This window comes from Falco biarmicus, chromosome 1, assembly GCF_023638135.1.
Source record: "Falco biarmicus isolate bFalBia1 chromosome 1, bFalBia1.pri, whole genome shotgun sequence".
Lineage (NCBI taxonomy): Eukaryota > Metazoa > Chordata > Aves > Falconiformes > Falconidae > Falco > Falco biarmicus.
Window position 1 is genome coordinate 31,468,687 of NC_079288.1, and position 16,800 is coordinate 31,485,486.

Sequence of the window (16,800 nt, forward strand, 5' to 3'; positions counted from 1 at the left end):
ACATGCAGCCATGCACAGAACTAACCTAAATATTCCCCAGGTTTGGGTGAAGTGTTGGTACATGGAACAAGAATACAGAGATTATTAAAGAACAGAAGGCCATTAGTTTGTTTCCTTCAACTCAACTAAATTAAGCACAAAATCAAGAGGTGGTATTGGGCAAAATTGTATCTACAAGCCAGAGGGAACGTTTCAGATTTTGTATCTCATTCCAGCACCACTTATTCCCATTAAACTCACTTTTCCAGTTTTCCCTGCATGGTTGCACTTTGGACACTCCCAGCAGTTCGGCAGCTCATCGTTAACCACACCATCCGATTCCTTCACCTGATGAAAGAGAGGCACAACTCAATTCACAATTGTGCTGCAAAAAGCTGCAGAAGTCTATAGGCAGATCATTTAGAAGCATTTTATACAGCTCAGTTTTCTCTGATCAACTGCTGCCCTCCCAATGGCTGCAGAAAAGAAACCCAGATCACCACAGGTGCTGCACCATCCTTGGCCATGCACAATTACCCCTTCTGATGATGTCAACAGGGCAGGAAAGCATGCTGGCCAAATCGGTGTTTGACAAAAGGGTTCATGTCTGGGCTTTTTACAAAGGTCAGTGACAAATCCCAATTAACACAGGGATAAAACCCAAAACAACGAAAAACACCCCAACAACCCAAGCCAAAACCCCCAAAACCCAGGACTGTAATCATGCCATCTCCAAATGTCCTCCCACACCACTTGCTGACAAAGCTCAGTCCCATCCTGTCCCCCCCCCCCAGGAGTGAGGCACAGTCCGATCTTTTAATAGGAAGAGATTTTTCCCATACACACATTCTCACATACATTAATACTGTTTGGCATTTTTAGAAGCAAAGCACCCTGCACTGTAATCAAGTGTTCCTTAAAATACTTTTCTTTATGGATCAGAACTAGCAGTCCCATGCCTCCAGCCTTCAAGCCCATGTGCCAATAAAAATGACAGTTGCCAAGTCAGCTCGAGAACAGGCACTTATACTCAGAAGACTGGACACATGAAGGCATTTTGAAGGTTTCACACACCCACAGATACCCAGCTAGTGTAAGGAAAAGAAATGCTTACTACTTCACTACCTCTGAGAGACTGTGGCATTTTGCTTTTTGAAAGAGAAGAAGCACACTCAGTGTTGTTACACTACGATAAAACACAATCCTGCCCTGCGCAGTTGAAAAGCTGCTGGTTTCTGAATTTCGATATAGGAGCCCACATTACTTTCCAAACAGGAGATAGGCGTTTCTGAAAAGACATTTCTGTGAATGAAACTGAGGATGAGAAGTGGAGCTAAGCTAAAAACACCCTCCGCACAGACACATACGTTCACTGATGGCACATTCAACATTCAGGGGTTTAGTTATATATTCAGAAAAAAGTCTTAATGGGGGAGAAAGAAAGGTTGATTTATTACTATTGCAGACAACAAAAACATGCTATGTCAAGAAAAATAGCTGGGCACTGGCATCAGCAGCACAGTAGCAGGAGATCTGCTGATACAGGCGGGGCAGAGATCGGCAGATTTTTCATGTTTCTGAAACACTTCCTCCTCTCTTTCCAGCTCAGCAAAAATGTACTAGCTGTGCAGGAGGAAGCCCCTGGGTTTAGGGGAACTGCTTCCTCAAGTCCCTGAGCCAGACAGCAGCCATTCTAGTTTCACCATCTAGCAAGAGTGACGACATGTCAGTCTCTCTCCGCAAGTCTTCTGAAGTTAATAAATGAGTAAATGAAGTGGGCAGAATTTAAATACTGGTTTTATCACAACTGTGTGCCTTTGAACCTTCTTTCCCATGGTAGGTGTAAGATACTCCAGGAGCTGTTGTATACATCTCTGCCCCAGGGGAACAATTCCTGGCCCAAGCTCAAGTTGGGAACAAGTTATTTCCCGCACTGAATGTAGAACAAATGCTACTGAAGGGAAAACAGTGCAGCTCTGTCCCTTCTGTGAAGTTTAAGGAACTGAACAGATGTGAGGAACTGTAAGCAAACTAATTAGACACACACAGACCTGCCACTGAATCTGTCCCAAGCCTTTCAGGCTGGGTGGGAGCCAGTTCTGAGTGTTTGCTACAAACAGCAGGTGGGTGTCTGAGCCACAGCACGAGGCCATCTTCAGAAACGTACCTGAGGTCAGTAACTCAGGAAGTCTAAACATGAGACTACACTACTGTAAAGTCTTCTTGTTAGGGATATGGAGACCCCAGGATGCTGATCTGACATCACTGAGCAAGAGCCGTGAACTCTGGTAATGCCGAGACCGTAATAACATAGGCAGCAAGACACACCTGAGCTGAAGCCATGGGCAGCCGCGCAGCTGTGCTGCAAAAGGTCTTTGTATTTCTGCTGTTCTGACAAGGCACCTGAATATTCACCGTGTCCCATCACTATCACTATATCCACTTAAGGTGAAAAAGAACAGGCCCCTACTGGGGAAAACGAACCCCTCCTTAAGGGGACAGCATCAGATACTGCCCTCACTCACACACGCTAACCAGCATTACTAGCAATTTGAGATGTAGCAAGAAAAACTCATCAATATTGGTTCAACTTTAATGCTAACAACAAAAGGCAATATTCCTCCAAAAATCTCACTAGCTCCCTCTGGGAACAATGCACAGTACCAAGACAGTTTCATAAGAAACTCCAGCAAAATGAGCATTTGTGTTGCTATTGTATTTTCAAGGAAAGAAGCACGTCAGAAACTTCCCATGACACTTCTCAGCATATGGAACATCCTGGCTGTCCTCAGCGTGGATCCAGCACAAGCACCTAATGTGCTCTGGTACCCAAGGCTTCCCCAGCAAGAGGCACCCAGAGAAGCCCCTCAAGGCTGCAAACATTGTCATGAGCACAAAGGCACTGAGCTACCCTTAATCTCCCCAAAGAGATCATCCTCTTGACACTTTTTTTCATGGAGAAAACCCACCACAAACATGTACAGCCAAATCAGGAAGCTGGAAGAAGATGGACTTCAAAACAGGAACAACCTGCCCTGGAGTACTGATGAGCTGCTGCATGTGCCAAACTACTCCACGAGCTTTGGAGATGCACCTTGGAGGAATTCACTCCACATGGGAGAAGTCAGGAAACAACACTCCTCCCTTCACTGATCCAAGGTATTCCAGTCTCCCCCAAAAGTACATTTGCCAGACATTTAACTGGAGATGACCAACAGCCTATTCACCAAGCAGGACAGGAAGGGACTTTCTCTTGGTGGACAGCAGAAGCAGCTGCCCTGGGGCTGTGGCTGTGTTCAAAGGCACTTCCCAGGAGGACTATTTACAGGCTCCAGCCTCTGGGCTTAAGCTCCTATCAGGGGCTTGAGCAACATGTAAACATGGCAACAGATTTTTGTCTTGTGGAAAATCATAGAACCTGGGAATAAAAAGTAAGGAGGGAACCAAGGGAGAGGCTCTATTTTCCTTCTGCTGTTCCCCTGCGCATCTCATCTTGCCTTCCATGACAATTCAGAAATCCTACCAGCACCCTTTTTCCTCAGTAAATAAGCAGTACCAGTTACCTCACGATTTCAGCTCAACAGAAGCACTGAGAAATTAAAATACAAGACACACAAGGCACACTGTAAATTTCCCACTGCTTGATTTTCACAAACACCCAAAGCAGTATCGCTCCTAGTTACCAAAACAGCACTCGGAACACCACACATGCATAAAAGAACAAACAGCACTTGCTAGATTTCACAGATCTGACCCACATCCTGTGCAACTAGTCCCAAATGTGGTATGGGGAGAGGAAACCATACTGGAACTGCCACTAGACAACAATTGTGTTCTCCAGACTCAGACACAAATTGTCACTGGCACTGCAAAGCAAGAGACGGGGCAGTGCAGGGCACTTTCAGGAAGGACTGGAATAGCAAAACAGCAGCTACAAGCCAAAATTGAGGTATCTCTGAAAATGAGCAGCTCCTTCCCTTGCTTCACCAGCCCCCAAAGCCTTGTTTTAAGCAGAGCCAAGCAAGCAAAGCTCCCTTTCAGAGCCCATCTGTGGCAGGCAGGAGCTGTGAGCACCAATTTCATGAATCGGGGAGACAGCCACAGTTCTGGTTTGCCAGCTACCCACTTTCTGCTCTAATAAATGACACACACAGAGCTCGGTGCAATACTATGCACAGCGCAAGAAACATGAAAGGCCAGGAGAGCATCACCCTGGGCCTGCATAAGGAACATACCCCTCCTCCCAGAGATCCCAGAAGGGCCAAAAGCTGTTTTCTGGGGCATGGTGTGTCAGAATACATTTGCTTTGGCAAATCACTTTAACCATAAACAAATCAGCAACAGGAAATGGCTGATCAGCTGAAACAAACCAGCTTTGGAGATAGGCAGCTTCTAAATGCTAATACAAAAAGATATGCCCAAAATGACACTTTTGTTATCAGCAAAGAATATAGCTGCTCACAGGACTCAAGTCAGCCAAAGGTGAGCACTCTGGCAGCCTGAAACTTGCTCAGTTTGTTCTCTAGAGCTGTAGTCTTCCTACTGCAACATTTGCTCATAACACCTTTAAAGCCACCAGCGGAAGGCACATCTGTGCCTGGACAAACACAAACAGCAAACTACTCGTTTGTAGTTTGTGGGACACAGGACGGAGTTACTGATACAGAGATTGTGACTAACATCCAAAAGTACAGGCAGATTTCTCTGTCCTCTTGAGCTACCCGTCCCAACTGAAAGTCCTCACTTCCTTAAAACGAGGCAAAAAAGAAAGAAAGAAAAAAACAAAACAACCCCCCGCCCCAAGACATTTGCATGCACACACACTTCAGAGTCTTGCTTACAGGGGATGCCGTTACATCAAAGGATCCCTGCCTGCCCGTCATGGCTGCGTGTGCCACAGCTGTCACACTGCTTCTCACACCAACTCTTTGCTCACTTGAGTTTTCAAAGATGAAAATGTGAAAGCTTTCCAATTTCTGTGCACTATTTTTACATTAAGGTGGTAATTACTCCAGTTTGTTTCCAACATGTATCACATCCTCGTACTCACCTTAAGGCATCCTGGGTGTATGATTTCATTACAAATGGAGCATTCCATTAGCATGAGATTAAACTTGCTCTCCTCCTCTTCCACAGTGTCCTCTTTCCCAGCTTCTCCGCACACCAGACACACAGCAGTATGAGGCAACACTGGCTGTTTACACATATCAGAAAGAAGTCTTGATCAGGACATGGAAGATGTATGGAAACAGAAGAACTCAATGTGCATTTACAGTATTCTCATTTCAAAGAGGAGATAATAGGGATTAACTGTGCAAACTGCTGAAGGCTCCAGCCCAGCAGAACAACAAAGGCAAGAAAAACTGGTAACAATCAGGGCTGGGTATCCAGACCAAGCATCACAGGACATGTTTCATGGCACGAAAATGCCCTCCCTGCAGCACAGATTCATGGGGCATCCCATCCCAGGGATAGAGGGAAATGCTTTTTTTTGTGGGTCCCTTGAATCTGTGTGCTGACAAGACATCGGCATGCAAGTCACTTCAGTGTACAATGGAAGGGAAAAGAAGCAACCTAGAACATCACTGTTCACATCCATTAAGCTTCACAATCTGACTAGCAATTTGGCAGCTCCCCTATTTTACAAGCAGGGCAGACAGATGTTATGGGACCCAATCCAGGTCTCACAGCAAGTACAACAGACCCAAGAACAGACCTTTTCCTGACTGACAGTCTGTTACCTAGGGCCCTGCTCCCAACCCGAGCACTGCAAAAAGCACTGCATAGGCACTTAAAAAGAGAACTCTTCTCCTGCGAGTATCACAAGTGGGAAGCACACTGATTTTTTCCTGTCTTTTGCTGAGGCAGAAAGGGAAATGCAACATCTCACTATGTCACCCATGTCAAAGCAGTGAATGCCAGTCTAATTAAAAAGCCACCTTTGTGCTAATGAGGAACAAACTTCTGGTTTGCAGCAATAAGGTATAAGCCTCATTACAAGAAAGAAAAGGAAGATCCTAGTAAGAAACTGGCTGTAACATGAAATGCAATCGATTAGGTTGCAAGTCCTTAACTATCAAGCAGCCAGAGAGATGTGGCTTTTCTCGGCAAGGATCTCTTAGTAGGTGGAGTGAATCAAATCCACAAACAGGTACTTGCACACCAAACCAAATCTATGCAGCAACAGTGCATCCTTTGGCAAGTTTCCAATAGGGAAAAACCTAGCTATAGTAAGCCATTCCAGAGCAGCGTGCTGCCCCACACACCAACATCCGATACACATTAGCTATGGCAACACTCTCCTGCTTTCTCATGCCAGTGCTTACCCACGCTCCATTTTAAAAACACTTTGCAAATACTATTCCCACCCTTCCTCCAAGCACAGGATAAGAATCCCCAGGATTTCATTCCACCAGCAGGTAAACCAGAGACAAGCTAAGTTGTCCAGAGCCATAAGGGCTCTGTCCACTTGTTTTGTCCGATCTCCCATACAACAAGTATTTATATCCGAGTACAAGAATAAACATCGCAGGAGCAGTACAATTTTTCTTGCTGGGAGCAAGGGTGTCTAGGGAATCTCCCCCGTGTCCCAGCTAGCTCTGTCCCACAGATGGGCTGGAACAGCAGCCATGCTGTCACAACTTGTGCGCCCAACACAGCACCCCACACTCCCTTCAGACCTATTCACTGCGGTATGAAGTGTCCCAGGCACTCCCGTTTCCCTTCCTGATTGAACTAGTGATGCAGAGGAGCTTCCTTCCTCTGAACAGCAGTACAGGCTCTCTTAAGGCTTGTGAGTTTAATGAAAGTCTGTGTCTAGTTAATATCGTCAATGTTATTAACCAGAGGAAAGCACAATCCCAGAACTGTAGGGATCATTACTTCCACAGAGCTGTGTTTTGGAGTTTTGTTTTTGGCTGAAAGCTGTTGGATAGGTACCACATATATTACCCCTGCAATGTTAGCAAACGTAATGAACAAGAGTAAAACTAAATGGATTGATTACAGAAACGTAAAGCACCCTTAAAAGTTACAATAGTACAACTTGTTAATACTCTATGCTTTTGCCGCTCTAAGAAAGTTTGTGATATTCCCCTGCTATTTAGACCAATGGAAACCTAAGAAGGGCAGAGATGTCTTCTTCAGTGCATGCAAGGGTGGGACAAGTAATCAGAGTACCCTGGCTACCAAGCTCCGTACTCTAACCACAGCTTCCGGAAATAAAACTGCAGATATTAAAAAGAAAAACACGTCTTCATTAGAAGATAGGCGATGAGAAGGTGACTTGACTCAGCAGAAGAGAACCCAGTTCATCTCCAAAAGGCTCAGCCCATGTTATCAAGAGTGAAACAGCTTAGTACGAAAGTTTCCTTCATCAGTCAGGACAAGAAAGCACACTGCAGCCCTAATTTAATCCCTCCACTAAAAAGGCAGCATGATTTCACTATTTCTTGCCCCTGGAGAATAGTAAATTCTTCATCCATGCTGTTCAATTCATGCCACACTCCAGGAAATCAAATGTTCAAAGAAAAGACACTTGAGCTGCAAAAGCACTCTGCAGAAAGGTAGATATTCTATGTACTTTACTGAAAGATCCAGCAGAGCTGAATCCAATCCTCTATGTCAAGAACAGCACATGGCTTAGAACAGGACATGGAGTGAGCTACCAGGAGCAACTACTGGAAACCTTAAGTGCTTATCAGGTTTTTTTATCAGTGTCAGACCAAGTCATTTAAAGCCTCCACTTCAGTCTCCTCATCAGAATTAAAGAAAAAACCAAAAACCTAAGTGAAAGAAACTGTAACAAGAGTTAAGAGAGAAATCAGTATAGATGGGGTGATATTTCAGCTATGAATAAACAACATTCCGTTCCTTAAAAAAAACAACAACCAACAACAACAAAAAACAGCAGAAAACCCAAACCCTTAACAACAGCATAAACAAGACCTTCCAAACAATTAAGATAAAAGCTAAAGCTAATTTTTACCCTTGAATGGGGGCAACTGAGGACATGAGACCTGAGGAGCAGCTCTGCAACATTCAGCGTGAAAGCAACAGATTCAAAAGCTGTTTGGACAACTTAATGGAAGATTCATGTGTCAATATTTGTTAAATATCAAGCTATCACTTATGACTCAAGAAGCCTTGAAGCAATGTACCACCGGAGCCCAGGCAACTGTCTTCAACTGCCTGCTTGCTCTGTTCTGATGTTCATCCCCTGACAGCCATTTCCAGTCCCCGAGGAAGACAAGACCCTGGCCTGAGGGCTCTTTTACTCATCTGGATCAGACCCTCCACTATATGCCTAGGTAACAGCAAACAAATTGAAATTCCTATCTCCAAGTAGCCTGGGGCTGGGGTCACCAACACCAAAATCTTGAAGGATGCCAGACAAACATTTCTCCACATCTTAATTTGCTTAAGTAGTTAAGATGGTAAGGATGGTTGCAAGGCAGCTTTTCTCAGGAGAATCAGACATCCAAAGCAAACACAATTCTTCTCCCTTTGCATTGGAACTTCCCACTCTTCCCCTTCTCACCCAAATCCCAAAATTTCAGTGTGATCTGAGCACCAATTCCAGTGTACTGATAATCTCCACTTCTATATTACTGAGAATGAAAGCTGTGCTATTAAGTTTTACGGCATTCTGGTTTAAGATTTGGTGAAGATGAAAAGCGATAGGAAGAAGAGGTCTGAAGTGAGAGGGCAGGGATTACACTGTTTTGTCTGATGCACTTTAGAGACTACTCAGAGCAGAGTTCTCAGTTTCACACTTTGTCACCAAGAGACACAGATATAGGGATCTCCAAACAATCCGTAGCAACAGGTACACTTACTGCGATACACTGCCTCATAATGCAGGACTGTTTCATCCTGCCAGGTCCCCCAAATTTCTTCATGTCTTTGCAGAAGTGACACTCGCCACACTCTGTCCGCAGACAAGCCTCGCACTTGCGGCATCGCGTCCTCCTCCGACGTGCTCCAGCGGTTGTCCGATTAGCTGCAAGCTTCACCGCAGAAGCAGTGCCCAGTTTCCCTTTGGGCCGTCCGACTGCCCTGTTCTGAAAAAGCCAGACACACAAGGTTAATCTCACATCCCACTTACCACCTATGCTAGAGAACTTACTTGGACAGGAGTTGTACACATCTTAGACATAAAACTGACAGATGTATCAGATCTACACACAGATGGGTAATACTCAGCAGATGCATACAATCACTCTTATAGCTAAAGGAGTTTCATCACCTTTTCAAGAAAAAATGCATTGTAAAAAGACAAAGAAACCAAGGCATAAATGAGAGATCCCAAGCCTCTAACAAGCCTGCTTCAACAGGAGGGCAAGGAAAATCAATTTACGCACAGCTCAACGCAGGACTAAGTCCCAAGTGACATGCTTGGCTTAGGTCAAGAGATGATGTGCGCCGTTGCTGAGCTCTGGGCTAGGGAGCTCTTCGGATTGTGCCCCAAGTTAAGCCAGAAGGTCTGCTTTCCTCTGCTGGAAATGGAAGAATCCAAGGAAGCAGCAAATTAATTTTGAGGTCAGGTAGAACAGAGAAACACTCAGCAGCAACAGCTCAAGCCACAGCAATCTCCCTTAAAAAAATAGGAGACTATGAACTACTGCCAAGTGATAAAGTAGGAAATAAAACACAACTACTACAAAACCCTTCCAAAGTAGCTCCCCTCATATCCACTACCAGCAAGTGCTCAAAAATAGAACACTAACTGATGCTATGCAAAGGCTAAAAGGGGCATCCCAGGTCTAGCTTTCAATGACCTTCAAGACAGAAGCTAAAGGAGCAGGAAAAGATTTTAAATGATTAGGTTAACTGCAACATATTCACCTCTGGATATCTAAATTTCATGTTCTCATCAGAAACTCCCTGTTAATACACAAGAACGTAGCGCTCAAGCCAAACATCCCTAAATACCATGTAATTGTATAGGGCTAATTACACAAGAATTGGCTTGGCTCATTCTTACCACTGACAGCTTTCTCCATAAAGTTGATAATAATAGGACGGCAAAGCTCATCTGCTTTAGCATTTATACCATTTTTCCACTTTCTGCACCTCAACATATGCCCAACAGACCAGCCAGTTTCACTTTCTGTTCCTGCTGAATTCTGGGCAATCCCCAAGGCAGGGGCAGGTTGGCTATGGAATGCCATGCAGAATTTCCACTGCAGCTTTTAAAAGAAAGGGTATGGAAACATTCTATTTGGTACTGCAAAAGCTTCCTTGAGTGTCCTACTATACAACCTTGAAGAAAAGCCACATCGCCACATTTGATCTCCCTCCCAGCTGTCCTAGCAATGCTCCAGTGACTTCCTCTAAGATGCAGAAAAGTGCTGATATTTTAACAGTGCCCACCCCAGGAACCTCAGTCCTGGCAAAGCAGAGAAGCTAGGAGCTAGATCTCTTCACTTTCTCTCCCACAGACCTACTATCATAACTGAGGTGGGAGGAAACATTGCTTAATTGATGAGGTTACACAGATTTCAGCAAGTTTTAAATTATTCTCCTCCAAACAGTTGTGGGTTTTCTGCTTGCAGGTTGAATCACACTGCTGTGTGAACAGGGACAAGTGTAGCTTCCTTCCCATTGGCAACCACACCTGACACCTGGATTTCAGCCACTCTAAATATTTACCTTTCAGACCAACTTTTCAGTCTCTAAAGGATAAAGTCAGCTATGGCAGGACTCTGCCTCTAAAGGCAACCTAGGTAAGAGATAACTTCCTTTCTCAGCATGAATCACTCCTCCATTCTCCCTATTAAACAGTCTCCCTCCACTAGCGAAGGGAGGGAGAGACACAAACCAAAAAGGCTAGACACCAGTGGGAACAAGTTAAACCAAAACACGTACAACAACCTGGGCCGTTCCCTTTTGCCAGCAGCACATAGAAGATTCCACATGAGCACCTGACTCCTTCCCACTAGGTTTGAACAGGATTAAGTTTTTTTAAGGCAGCAAACGACAGTTACAACACCGTCAGAATGGTCTTTTTAAAATGCAATCTCTTTCAAGGAAAAATCAAACTCGGTACTTTTCCAGCTGAAAGACAACTCCTGACTCTGCCACAGTAATACGAGCCAAGTCCTAATTCTGAGGACAGTGTCTTAAGTGCCAGGACACTGCAAAGATACAAGCAGTAAAAAAAAAGCATGGCTTGAGTGCTGAATTTGAGAATCCTAACAAAAAAAAAAAAAAAAAAAAAGGCAGGAAGGTGAAGGTACAAGGACAATCTGAAGCCAGACTACACAACTCCGATTTCCTTACCAGTCACCAGCAGACAGCAGAGGTGGCTCACTGCGATCTCACCATATGTAACATTTCTTAACTTGCCCAGACCTCTTCACTGCTCATGAGGAAATTCAAGCAATTGTACTAGCTGGGTTTGCACTGATTTACCAACCAACCAATCCTCAATCCAAGCCACGTTTTCACTCCAGGATGTCGCAGCCAGCAAGGTTAGAGAGGCCTTGCCGGAATTCCCACTAGTATCTAGTTTCAAGGGGCTCCAAAGCGGTCGCTTAAAAACCTCCACAGAAGAAAATCTGGCCTGTGGGTTGCTATCCCAGAAAGGGGCTGGGATTCAAGGGGGTGGACGGAGCCTCCAACATGGCTTGGGGTTTATTTAGCACATGGCAGACAGCCAGATAAATTCCAGGTTGATGTTAGTGAAGAGATGCTGCAGGATTTCCAGCTCAGACTGCAGTTTTACAACGTACCATCCCTGGTAGCCAAACTAGGTAAAGATTTCTGTCCCAGCTCCTGTTCCCATCTCTGTCCTGCAATTTGCCACCCTCCAAGCACAACTCTATGGAGCTGTCTTGCAAATACTGAGCAAGCGGTAGGGAATGGCAGGATTCCTTGGTTTTACGACAGCGGCCAACAAACAGCAGCATCAGGACTCTGTGACACACTAAGCCCTGAACTACGTTCTGGACCAATGTAGTCTCCCAGCTGTGTAGCAGATTCTATCATCTCCTTTCCCAAGGAGATGAACTGAGACCCACAAGCACAGCCTGTGCCTGCTGACTCTGCAGTCCCCAGCAGCCACCTCTGAGAACTGTCAAGAAAAGAAAGATGACACCAAACTTGAAGAGACTTTTTTGCCTGCCTGAAATACCATCACAAGCAATCCTCTCCATTCTCCAGCACCTCCACAGAAACTGCGCCCGTACTTCCCTGGCCACAGCAAGAGTCTTCAGAAGAGGGGTAGGAAGATGCTGAAGTGATGACAACCACTCTCCCAAGCTCACAACAAAGACTGTGCAAGCAGCTGCTGAAACATACCAGGATTAATATACTAAATACTTACCCCTACGACACTGAAACCTAGAAAGGTGGTCGACTTGCACTGCCTCTAAAACAAGACAGGTTAACAAAACACCCTGGGGTTTTTTGTGGGTTTGTGCCCCCCCCCCCCCCCCCCGGATTACTGCTATGCAACACACTAAGTTAACCTACTCTTGGCCATGAAGCAGACGCAGCATGGTCTCTACAGCATCCAGGTGCAGAGAGTAAACTTAGGCCATCAAATGTAATACACTATGAACTACAAAGACATTTACAAATCAAGAATTTGGGGTCACTCCCCCCCACCACAGTGGTTAAACACACTGGCTCCTCAGACAGGAAAGGGGACAAATTTGCAAACTGATTTTCAGAAGTGCTAAGCTCCTCCAGATCCCAGCAACTTCAACAGCACTCCAGGTGGACAACAATTAGGGGACTGGGTGGGGTAGTCACCAGCAATTCAAGTCTCTCAACAGGGCTGGGTAGATCTGGGAATAAGCCCAGGTATGACACTTCCAATTCTAAACAATCCCCTGGGAAACGATAGCTGGAAGAATTGCTACTTGGAACATTAGTTTATCTTGGCTACAGACAAACATTTGGCTGCTGGGAAGTTTTCACTGCCTGCTTACAGGTACTTTAACACACTTTTACCATATGTCACTTCCCCACCCAGCAGTCACCAAAAAGCCACCCACCCAGGTCAACAGAGTCACTAAGGGCCTCTGCCCTGAGCACAACTCTTACTGTAACAGAAACACAACTTTGATGTTTACAGCAACAGATTTCTAACCTTCACAGTTGCAAAGAGTAATTCAAAAGACCTCAGGTAAACAAAAATACCAAGAGCATCAAGCTTTGGAGATAACACTTCAAGAGCTATAAGCTGTTAAACGCATCATTAAGTAGGTGCTGATGGTCCCCAACTGCTATCCCTCAACAATCGGGCTCTGTTGGAACTGTCACCAGGCAACTTCATGTGAACTCCTCTGCTCTGGAGAGGAAGATCAGCTGACCCTGCAATCGAGTACAGGAGGAAGAAAAGTTCTAGTCCTAAAAGCAAGGCTGACAAAGCCTGCAGCCCAGAAACAAGCTCTTCTGCAAGCAGCCTTCACCTGGGCACGGGTCTCATTCCACCACTCAGCTTCAGTGACCTGCTTAAACTGCTGCCAGCAGCACCATACCATTATTTCAGACTCAACATCTCCAAGAAAAATCCAGGGACATGCGCAGTGCCCTTCTGAAGGGCTTATCACCTGGCTAGCTCAGTGAGACCCTGAAGCACTTCACCTCCTAACCAAGTACAATCTGAATAGCTTATGTATCCACCACATAAATCTCTCCAAGACATCTTACATGCATGGTGTTCATTGCTTCAAAGTGCTGCGCCACATAAATATATCCCTTCATTTGCAAGACAGGGGTGATTTTTTCTGTAACACATGGACAGATTCCAATTATTCTGATGTGCCATAGTTTGACCAAGTCCATGCAACTGCATCAGCACCGAAAGAAAGATGAGGACCCAGGACTTCCCAGGTGCCAGTCCTGTGCTTAGACTGGTACTGCATCCCAATATAATTGTTGTAACGGACTTAGAATAGACACATTTAATTACCAATTACTTTATAACATCTGATAAATAAACACTAGGAAAAAACCAAACTAACAAGCCACACACATGAACCCACAATTCATAACCGTTGTCAACTGAACACCACCCTAAACGTGTTGGGGTCACAGGCTGATACCGGGCACTGGAAAAGCTCACACAGTGCCACAGCAAAGGCTTCTGGTCAATTATTTCCTTGTCTCTTCCTGTAGCATCAGAGGTGAGCAGACGTGGAAGAGCATTTTTCAATTCAAACAGGGTGGAAGCTCTGAAGGACATGGCTCCCTGCTTGGTGCCTAGGGCCAGCAAGCAGCAGTGTCCTCTACTGCTCCAGTGACGTGTCCCTCTCCTAGCCTCCTGGGCACGTAGTTTTGGCCTTCCTGCTAAGAAAACCAAACTGACAACGACCAGCAGCAGTTAGACCAACTACACACATACCAATGCACTGGTCTAAGACTCACCAAAGTCATTTAACCAGAGGTCTCTAAAACAGACCCTGTCATTAACTCTACATTAACCCTGAAAAACAGGGACTGGCATTAAATTCCCTGGCAAGCTGACAGCCTGCTCAACACACAGAGCCTTGCACTAGATAATCACAACCAAGTCAACAGTTCTTCTGCATTAAGCCCTTACATCTCTTCAGTGATTAATAAAAACCCTTGTCAAAGGCAGAACTTAGAGGAAGAAAGGACAGGATGAATGGACTGCAGATTTTAGTGGGGACAAGGAAGATGTTACTTTTAAGACAGCACGAATTACACTTATGCCAATAACATCCTTAACAGCTTTATCAACTGAAGAGTGCAAACCAACATCACAGATCTAACATGTCTGACTAAAGCATATCTGCCCCAAAGTCTACACACTCAAACTCCAGGAGAATTGTTTTCCTCTAGCAGTGAGGGTTTACAAGAGTCATCACCCATCATCAGCATACGCTCCTGCCAGGGTGGAGGTGTCCTGCAAGGCAAGTCCAAGGTCCCCCATTAAGCAAGCACCATCAGAGGGAAAGGGAAGGCAGTGGAACTTTTCCAAGCCCAGCCACCTCCAAACAGTATTAATCCTCTCCACAGGTTCACTGCCACCATCTCCTCCAGTTCACACCCACAAGCTTTCTCATCCTCTCCTGCAAAAAGCAATTGTAGCTCCTAGCGACCACTTCCAGGTGACCATGCAGAGCTCCACTACTGAATAAACAGATCAATTTCCCACAAGTAAATAGAAAAGTTTATACCTCACAGATTCATCTGGCCATTAGTGACACTCCAGCAGCCCTTCTGCCAGCATAGTTATGTTGTTTAGGGTGTGATAAACTGGCATGTCAGTGCCAATGCAAGTACCCCTGTTTATTTTCCTCTGCCAGCGAGGAGGTAGAAGTTAGGCCTAGGGGGTGGAATAAGATACATTGGCAAAAATATGCTTTTGTAGATAAGCTGCATCCAAAGTAGGAGCTCTTAAAAAGAAAGTCACCAGGAAGTTATACAGACTTGGGGGCACCTCCTGCAATTGCAGCTTTTCTTCTTATTGCTACTTCAGGACAAATCCCCCTTCCCCCACCCAGGAGCATTTTCCTCAGTCTGTTTACACATGCTGAAGCGTCACAGTCAGAAATCAACTTTCTTCCTACCGCAAGCAGCCCAACAAGGCTGGTGGGCTGCAGCAGGGTGCTGCCCTCTGCACGACCAGCACCAGGCAGGACACATGCCCTGGCACCCACACGCTTCCAAGCCCCCAGTGCTGACTGCAACTGCTGTAAGTGCAGTAAATCCTGCCTGCTCTCATGCTGGGAAACCTGGCAGCCTTTTTGCCTTCTTAGTTTAGATGTAAATTAGGGAAAGAAGAATGAAAGTCAGGAGAAAATTCTGAGTGACAAAACCTGCAGCTCCTACCCAAGCACTAAAGTTGTGCTGTTCAACTCCACCTGTAGAGCTGAAGCCTTTCACCTGTTACATACCAGAGACTGCTGTAGTAGGAAAAGCTATGTGATACAATTTGACACATCCTGTGCAGAAAAATATAGCAGCAACATGTTAAAGCAGGCACGTACGAAAAATACAGTTGGATCCACATGAGGTGTTTTACCACCACAAGAGTTTTGAACAAAAAGAAAAACACTCCACAGGTCTTTGCAATGTAAGTCACACCATTGTAATCTAGGATCAGACCAGGCCTGTTAAGAAATCCCACAAGAAGGATTTCCACTTTCTTCCATTAATTTCTGTTTTAAACTATGAAAATATGAAAACGCTATCAAATCCTCAGGTTTTAGAAGAGTTGAAGAATCCCAGAATGTAACCAACTTTCCAAATTCATCCAGTAAGAACTAGCACCTCCAGTAGCAATTTCACAGCTGGTACAATGCAGCTGAGACCAATCTGCTCTCCTACGATTAAGCTCTTTTAAAAAAAAAAAGCGTACAGTAATCGCACCAAGACGTAGATGCAATTGGAAAAGGCCTAGCATAGGACAACGTTTAAAGGAAGGGGGCTGGGACTATTAACTACCAGGTCTGGGAGTTGAGCAGTGAAACAAGCAGCAGCACAGGCCTGCACGTTCACACAATCTGCAGAATTAAGTAAAGGCTTAATAAAGTTACTCATCCAAGACCCGTCTTAGGTTCTTGGACTGAAACTACACCAGGCCAGTGCAGCACATTAACATCTTTCTTAGGGTTTCTGTGCCAGATCTGCCATCCCTGGGGAGCACCCAAGCACACCACCACTACCACCATCCCCCCCAACTCTTTTTCAGCCCTTTTTCAGCTTTCTTAGTGCAATTATGAAGCAAATCACAGTAAAGTTACTAGAAACGAGATGGGTTTTGGAGGACAGACTCAACACCTGGCCTACGTAGAAACTTGTCTCTAAAAGCAAATTATTAGGCTATTTTGAAGAGCAAAA

At 45.1% G+C, this 16,800-nt stretch overlaps 1 protein-coding gene across 10 annotated transcripts in view; it reads right to left on the minus strand.

The window, feature by feature from the left end:
- KDM2B (lysine demethylase 2B) overlaps positions 1 to 16,800 on the minus strand; it is a 125,931-nt gene that overhangs the window by 9,332 nt on the left and 99,799 nt on the right. For 7 of the 10 annotated variants that reach the window (XM_056329215.1, XM_056329239.1, XM_056329220.1 and 4 more), the window contains 3 exons: positions 8,817 to 9,041; positions 5,030 to 5,173; positions 240 to 327 (listed from right to left, as the gene is read on the minus strand). In XM_056329215.1, the coding sequence (XP_056185190.1) occupies positions 240 to 327; positions 5,030 to 5,173; positions 8,817 to 9,041 (457 nt within the window). The remainder of the gene's footprint in view (positions 1 to 239; positions 328 to 5,029; positions 5,174 to 8,816; positions 9,042 to 16,800) is intronic. The other 3 variants (XM_056329246.1, XM_056329230.1, XM_056329207.1) reach the window with 1 other exon arrangement.